The 7783-nt window shown below is 41.4% G+C and overlaps 1 protein-coding gene across 2 annotated transcripts in view; it reads right to left on the reverse strand.

Moving 5' to 3' along the window:
• SEMA3F (semaphorin 3F) overlaps positions 1 to 6419 on the reverse strand; it is a 209646-nt gene extending 203227 nt beyond the window's left edge. For both annotated transcript variants that reach the window (XM_060240061.1, XM_060240060.1), the window contains exon 1: positions 6261 to 6419. In XM_060240061.1, the coding sequence (XP_060096044.1) occupies positions 6261 to 6372 (112 nt within the window). In that variant the 5' untranslated portion in view covers positions 6373 to 6419. The remainder of the gene's footprint in view (positions 1 to 6260) is intronic.
• Between the last annotated feature and the right edge of the window lie 1364 nt (positions 6420 to 7783).

Here is a 7783-nt window from a genome sequence, read left to right on the forward strand (position 1 = left end):
TAGCTATCTGGGTGCTACATTGTTGTATTGCCTATGCAGAGATTCACCACCACTATGAATTTGCTTAACCAGGACTGCTTCCACATGGAAATTTTCCCCTGGGTGGAACACAAATTGCCACTGATTTGGGGGAAGCTTCTTATATTTGCATGTGAAACTCATGAGATTTTCCTCTTTAAGCCAGAGAAAAGGGAAAATTTCCTTTGCTCTAACTTAAAGGAGAAACAAGGTAGCTGGAAGCGAACCATGTGTCTGGAAGCTCTACCTTCAGCCAATCCAAGGATCAGGTGGGAGCCAGGTTCTTATAACCCTAACCCTAAGTTCTGCTCTACTCACTTTCATAAGCATTTTGTTAGTTCACGTATGGACTGCAACTCAGCTATGAAGGAGGAAAGGGTACACAGTAAGATTCATGTATCAGCCAACTGGTGGGAGAGGGACGGGAATAGGAGATGGAGAGAATGATGTTATGTTGACCTCCAACCTGCTCACTGCTGCTTTCAAAGGAGGAGTGTCTTTTCCTTTCCCCCATGGAAACAGTTCAGGAGAGCTTCTTTCCTGGCAGCACTACCTTGTCAGAATGACTTAGCAAACACAACCTCATCAATCAATGATCCACTAGTTATAACAGGAGTTGCCTTGCTGGATCATACCAAAGCCTATCTACCCCAGTGTTACATAATCTCAGTGCCAAATGCCTTCCTAGAACAGTGTTGAATTATTATAATTTATCTTGACATATAAACATGTACCCCATAACACCTCTGTGACACTGTCAAGTCAATGTTCTTCTTATGAAGTTACCATTAAAGCACTAGAAGATCATCAGGTCAAATTTCAATATTGTGAGCACCTGAACATCAGATGCTGGAACTAAAGCATCAATGAAAAAACAGGGATGGGGAGAAAGACTAAACAACCAGAAAACACCAGATATCACCCTTGTACAATGAAAACAATGTACTTAATATCTCCAGCAAATAGATAATACACAAAACACTAGTAATACTTATGAGAAAAATTCAAAATGTTGTAACACACACACTGTTGCCAATAAATACAATATTTAGAATAACATAAACCAAACCACCGAGTTCCATTACAGTTCCAGGCTTCCAAGGAATATGGAAAGACTTGTTCAACACTCAAATTGATATGAATATATTCTCTAAAAGAGCTGATGAAACAGTGATAATAATTCACAGGAGTTTGAGAAGAGGCTTCAATTCTGCCTTAATTTCACACACAGTAGCTGAAAGACTATGGTGCTGAAACTGTGCTGCACCCCTCAGCACCAGCAGGTGGAGGACAGCAACTCCCAAATCTCACAGCAACCGTCCATGCAACCGTCACTTCCAGGCTGGATTACTGTAACTCACTCTATGCAGGTTTGCCCTTGGGGCTGATCCGGAAACTCCAACTGGTGCAAAATGCGGCAGCACAGCTGTTAACTGGATTGCCTTTATGGACAAGCAGTTGGCTGATGCTGTGCAACTTGCACTGGTTACCAAATGAGTACCGGATCCACTTCAAGGTTCTAGTACTGTCATTCAAAGCCTTACATGGCCTGGGACTGACATACCTGTGGGACTGCCTCTCCCCATATGTGCCCTAAAGACTGCTGCAATCTGCTAACCAACATCTTTTGGCCATCCCTGGCCCAAAGGACATTCAACTTGCCTCGACCAGGGCCAGGGCTTTTTCGGCCCTGGCCCCAACCTGGTGGAATCAGCTCCCTATGGAGATCTGGGCCCTAGCAGATTTACTGCCATTCCATAGGGCCTGCAAGATGGAGCTATTCCACCAGGCCTTCGGTTGAGGCAAGCGGACGTCCTTCCTCTACTACGTATACCATCTATTCTTCCCCTACAATTACTTACCATCTGGATTATTATACTTGGGTCAATACTTATGTTTTAATCTGCAAAATGTGCTTCCTCCACCTATGTTATATTTATTGAGTTGTGCTGTTTGATTTTATATTATTATTTTATTGTTGGATTTTAACTGTTTTATTATGTATGTAATCTGCCCTGAGCCCATTATGGGAAAGGGTAGAATATTAATCTACCAAAATAAATAAATAAATCTCTACAAATGCCAATACTGAAATTATCTAGAGTTCTGGCTCACCTTAGCAGGCTCTGCTCCTGACCCTATGTATTTGTTTCTAGGCCATCTATATCCAATCTGAAGTAAATTTGGTGGCGACGCTAAAGGGGGCTTTAGGCCCTGGTGTGCAACAAGGATGAGAAGTGAACCTAAGTAGCTGCCTTATCATGAGTCAGACCATTGGTCCATCTAGTTCAGTACTAACTTCTCTGACTGGCATAAATTCTCCAGAATATCCTGTTGTTCCTCAAATTGAAGTTTTCTGGGTTTGAACTTGGGATCTTCAGCACACAAAACATGTGCTTTGACACTGAGATACACCCTCTTCCTTATGGGTTGGCATGAAAGGCCCAGTGCTTATGGGAGTGGGGGGAACAGCTGCAGTAAGATCTGAGACCACTCCCCCCCAGGACCTGGTGTACACTGTACAAATATGAGGTTACACCATGCTCACTGGATGTGAACAATATCTGACACAGATATTATTCCACTGTTATGGTGCTCACAATAAGGTCCCACAATGGGCACACTCCAAACTCACTTTTTAAAAAGTATCCTATTGTGATTGCAAATGTGAGCTATTGCCATAATACTCCCTGATGTCCCCATATCCATACCACAGTCCATTCTGTTACAAGACTTGAATTTGTAGTCTGGAACCCTACATGCCTAGAACCTCCCATTTCTTGTATCCGACTTATTTCCTTCTTGCTCAAATATGGAATTATTACCTGTTCGTGCTAGTTAATCTGCCAAGTGGAATGTGGGCCAAGAGGGAGGAGGTATTAGGCACATTAAATCTCTCACCTTTCTTTAAGCCCCAGCTGCAGTTTTATTGGCAGAGTTGGTGGCCTAGGCCATGTTAGCAGCCCACATTGATTAACCCTTCCTCCTCATATTTCCCTCTTTCCTCACCATACTCTTCCCCACCCCATTCTCTTCCTCTGTCACCTCACTGAAAAAAGAGACACATAAAGACATAGAAATTATCGACTCAGGAAAAAAGCTGATTAAAGAGAGCTCAATTTACAGCTCTGGTATTCCAGCTGGCTTCCAGGGAAGGCTGGAGGTTAATTCTCACTAACTGGGAGAAACTGAAATAGTGGTGTGAGCACACTCTCAGCACAAGAGAGCTTTCTAATTTCATTGTAAGTAAAGGAGAAAGGTCAGGTGACTTGATATTTCCCCTAAAAGTTGCTAACTCTCATGGCTTTATCACAAGCATGTTCTGAAGCTCAAAATAATCTACAAAGTTTTGTCTTGTTTGTTAGAAACAATCTGTTCCAGTTTTCTTAGGTTTACAGACCAATATTCAAAGAAAAAGTGATCCAAGAACTAAGTGAATAAAGGCAAATGAGAATTCTTCTTTTATTTATAACATTTGGCAGCCTCTTTCACTACCCAGATATTCAAGGCAACATGAAGCATTCTGAAGAAACCATAATTAAAACCAAATAAATCAATTAAATACAATGCAAAATGGAAATTAAAATATAAGTTCCATTCAAAACAGCAAGCCACAACAGGAGATCAGAAAAACAGTCCTCCCTAGAACAGTTCACCTAATGGACTAGAGGGGTCAGGCTGATTTCCCTTAATCTGGCTCATTATGTTAAAATATGATGGACATTTAAACTTGAGAATCCTTTAAATCTCCCTGAAACCTATGCACAGATCTGGGAAAGTGAGCAACAATCCATGCTCACAGTTTTCAGTGAGAGGACTTAAAAAAACATGATGTTGGCCTCATTGATGTAACTTTCCAGCTGTTAGCAGCTTACCACGCTGTGATGCGAATGCAGCGAGTGATGATGATTTCATCAAAGGGTAGTGGACTGCATGAATAAGACAGATGAGTGAAAATAAGAATGCAAGACTGAGAGATAGTCCAAAGCAACAACTTCAACTATTACTTTTTAAAAAGAAGATTCCACCACCTTTCAGTGAGGATGTTCCTTGCTAGTGAACATGAAACTACTTCAGTCTGAACCACTGTAGCAAATAGCCACCATGGACTGATTGAAAACATGTCTGTCATCTGTACATGGGCAGTCATGAGAATTGGCTTTGGATACAGGCAGAATTAGGCTGCTTCGGAGCTGTTTCAGAAGGAACCCCAAGCCGACTGGAAATGAACATGCACAAACAGTTCTGCTACATACCATGCTTAATAATGCTTATCCATCCAGCACTAATCCCACTGTCCCTGGGCATGCAGGCCAGCTCAGGAATGGTAATTGCATTATAGCATGTGTTGCTGGAACTACAGCTTATGGTTACAATACAGCAGTAGTTCACAACAGAGAGTTACATCTGCCAGAAATGTTGGGGCTTTCTGGAGGATGTTGGTAAAGAAACACACTGGGCAAAGCCATTACATTTCATAGCCCTCCCTCTTGTTCCCCTGTGCTGCCTGCATAAGTTTCATCCATCCTCAGTTATCCTCACAGCTGTAGAAACAATGACCAAATTAATGCACCTTGATGTGAACAGCCAAGGGAATTATATGATATCTTCCCCAGTAAACAGGCAACTTTTCCACACAATTCCAACGAGATTGCTTTGCAGATCCTTCTTGGGAAAGGCCTATTTTCCTTCTCCAGGCTTTCACTGGTTCTCAGTGCCTCTTCCCCAAAAGCAGCTCCTTTCTTGTTCTATTCATTTTGTTCTCCCTTCTCCTGGGCCTAATGTCCTTGAGATATTTGCAGACTTTTCTCCAGAGCTCTGTTCTACTTTATCCAAACTACACATATTTAATAGTCAGCCCTACCTCATCTCTCATTTCTTGAGGCTCCCAATATTCTCTCCCCTCCCCCACTACTCAGGTATTTTCCTATCGCTTTGAATGTCTGTCATTCTATTCCTTTCCCAACTTCCTTCAGCTTCATTGCCAAGTCTCAGCATTTATGTATTACTGCTGTTTTGTCAAGGTTTCAAAATTTTGCAATCAGGTGATGCAGCAAAAACAACCACCGCCACCCTCCATGTTCATTGGCAAAGGCAGAACTTTTCCAGATTTTTAATTGTATGGTAACAACAGGAAATCAAGCCCACTTATAAAGACTCAAATATGCTATTTTTCAAAGGCAATGGCTTGAACCTCCTTCCCGTGGACACAGAGATCTTTAAATACACTCAAGGGAGGGTCTCAATTGCATGTACACACATACACACAGAGAGAATTCAATTGCAGGGCAGATCATGTTTCTGTCTGTCCCCTTGTTCACTGATAAAGTTGTTCATATTTCAAAAGAAAGGTCAGGTGGTTTTTAAAAAGTAAAGTCCTTGCTGGTAAAAGAACACTGGAGATGATTACTCAGAGTCCAGGTGATACCCCAAGGCTGGATTACTAGTAAGAAAGGCATATTACTGGAAGGGAAAATCTAGATCTCCTAAAGGCCCTGAAGAGGAGGGGAAATAAGGAGAAATCCTGAATTTAAAGGAAAGCCTTAGTCTGTTCCTTTGGGACAATTATATCTCAAGGCAATTTGCAGCCTTCTACCAGAAACCTTTAAGATTTATTTATTAACTCAATTCAGCATCCTTCATGGACAATAAATGCCTCACACTAACCCTGAAGATTCACAATGAATCTCAACACCTGTCTCATCTTAAACATGGGCAGGAGGAAGAGGATATATTTGCAGCACTACAGTCTCTTCCCAGGAAGCTCACATGTGACTTGCTGCCAACTTCACAGCACACATAGCAGCTTGGGTTCACATAGCTGTCAATCTGCTGTCTCTACTGCCAGCCATAGTGCTTGACTCTAAAAAAAAGAAATCAAAGGAAATTCCACAAACTGCAAGGCCAGTTATCTCCAGATGGAGAGAGACATTGAGGTGCAGTACACTATATGTGTGATTGATGCAGGCTGCTAGCCCGGGGGCTTCTCAGAACCCATTCCAGGGAAGTATTGTTCATGCTCATGACTAAGATCCCAAGAGAATGTGCTGCTGAGAACAGCTTCTTTGGAGAGTAGTTAAGTTGATGAACTTGAAATTAAAACAAACCTGGATCTTGGTTTCCTCTGAGACATTCTGGATACAGATCCTTGAACAAGCCATTAATGGCCATACAAACTGTATTCCACACAAGACCCTCATCATACCATAACTGTATTTGAACACAAAGATGCTGTGCCTTACCTTTGAAAGAGAGCTGCACTCTTGGAGCAGCAAATAGGTAATCCTTGGAGTAGGACGGCTGCCAGCCCATGATTAGCAGGATGGCCCAGAGCAAAAAGCCAAACAGGAGCATGATCAGGAGAGCCGAGATCCCAAAGTCCAGGCAAAATTCTTAGGCAGTCTAGCAAAGGGGGAAAAAAAGCACATCAAAGAGATGTTTTATTAACAGGTCACAAGGCAAGAACTAAACAATTAAAATTTATCTGCTGGAAGATTACTGTATTCTTCCATCCAACCACACCATCAGTGGAACAGTAAACTTGGAGGTTTACAAAAACACCAGTCAGTTTTCCATAAGGTAGGTCTAGTTATCCAATGTACAACCCTGGTCAATCACCTTCATTTCAAGTACACTCAGAAACCCAATGAAAAAGCACTTTGTGTGTGGTGTGTGTGTTGGCAGTGTTGTTGCAGTACTTCTTGGCTCCAAACTCCAGATGTACAAATGGCTTCTGCATATGATAGTCCCCTGACAGTTCAAATGGCTGACAGGAACCCTGTGAGCCGTGAGTAATGAGGGCCAGCCTGTGTGGGCTGCTGGGTTTGCAAAGGATCCAAACAATTTTTCACTCCCACAGTGGATCCTGAACATTGTCCCTTTTTTCTTCTTCAGCCCTATCATTTTATTTTGATTTTACTTAGTCTGACACTTTACCTGGTGTTGAGTATACTCTGGCATGCAAAACAGTTTGGAGCATCTTCTATATAGTTATTTGTATTAACTTTAGCCCAACTTTGCTTTTCATGGGGTTTTATTGTGAGTTTATTTAAACCTCTAGCCCTGACCCATGCTCAGCTCCCATAAATAGTTCTAGTCCTCAAGTTGCAAAGAACAGGCTGAAAATTACCATACTTGCCACAGGACTGGTATACTTTTGGAAACTGAAACTCACCCCCATCTTTTTGCCCACCACTGCCTCTTCTCCTGGATGGAAAAAAACTATAATGTTATGTCTTTATTTCTTGCCTTCCTCTGGGAGACAGAGAACTGGGTAAATAGCACTATTTTAGTTTCAGAAATTATTATTATTTTTTAATTAATAAAGTTTTATTGTGGTTTGCAATAGTGCATAGTCATGGAGATGTTATCAATTCAATGTACAAACTTAACTCTAACAACAAGAAGTTAAACAATAAAACAATACACTAATTAATAATAAACAGTTGACAAAAGTACATTGGTTTCCATGTATATGAAGACACACTTTATAACTACTAAACTATGGGAAGAGGGGGAGATTACAGTTGAAGAATTTCCTTGTATACTGTATTCCTATTGAAGGAGTTAACATACCAAAGTTCTATATCAATTTTTTCTAGGATTGGGGACCATTTGGCCACGAATTGTAGATAAGATTCATATGGGTCTGTTTGTTCTAGATTTGAGGTGATTTTGTCCATGATCAGGTGATCCCAGATCTTAGAGAGCCAGGTGTCAGAAGTAAGGGTTTTAGAGTTTTTCCAACTTTGGGATATGACTGACT

Source organism: Heteronotia binoei, chromosome 5, assembly GCF_032191835.1.
Source record: "Heteronotia binoei isolate CCM8104 ecotype False Entrance Well chromosome 5, APGP_CSIRO_Hbin_v1, whole genome shotgun sequence".
Classification (NCBI taxonomy): domain Eukaryota; kingdom Metazoa; phylum Chordata; class Lepidosauria; order Squamata; family Gekkonidae; genus Heteronotia; species Heteronotia binoei.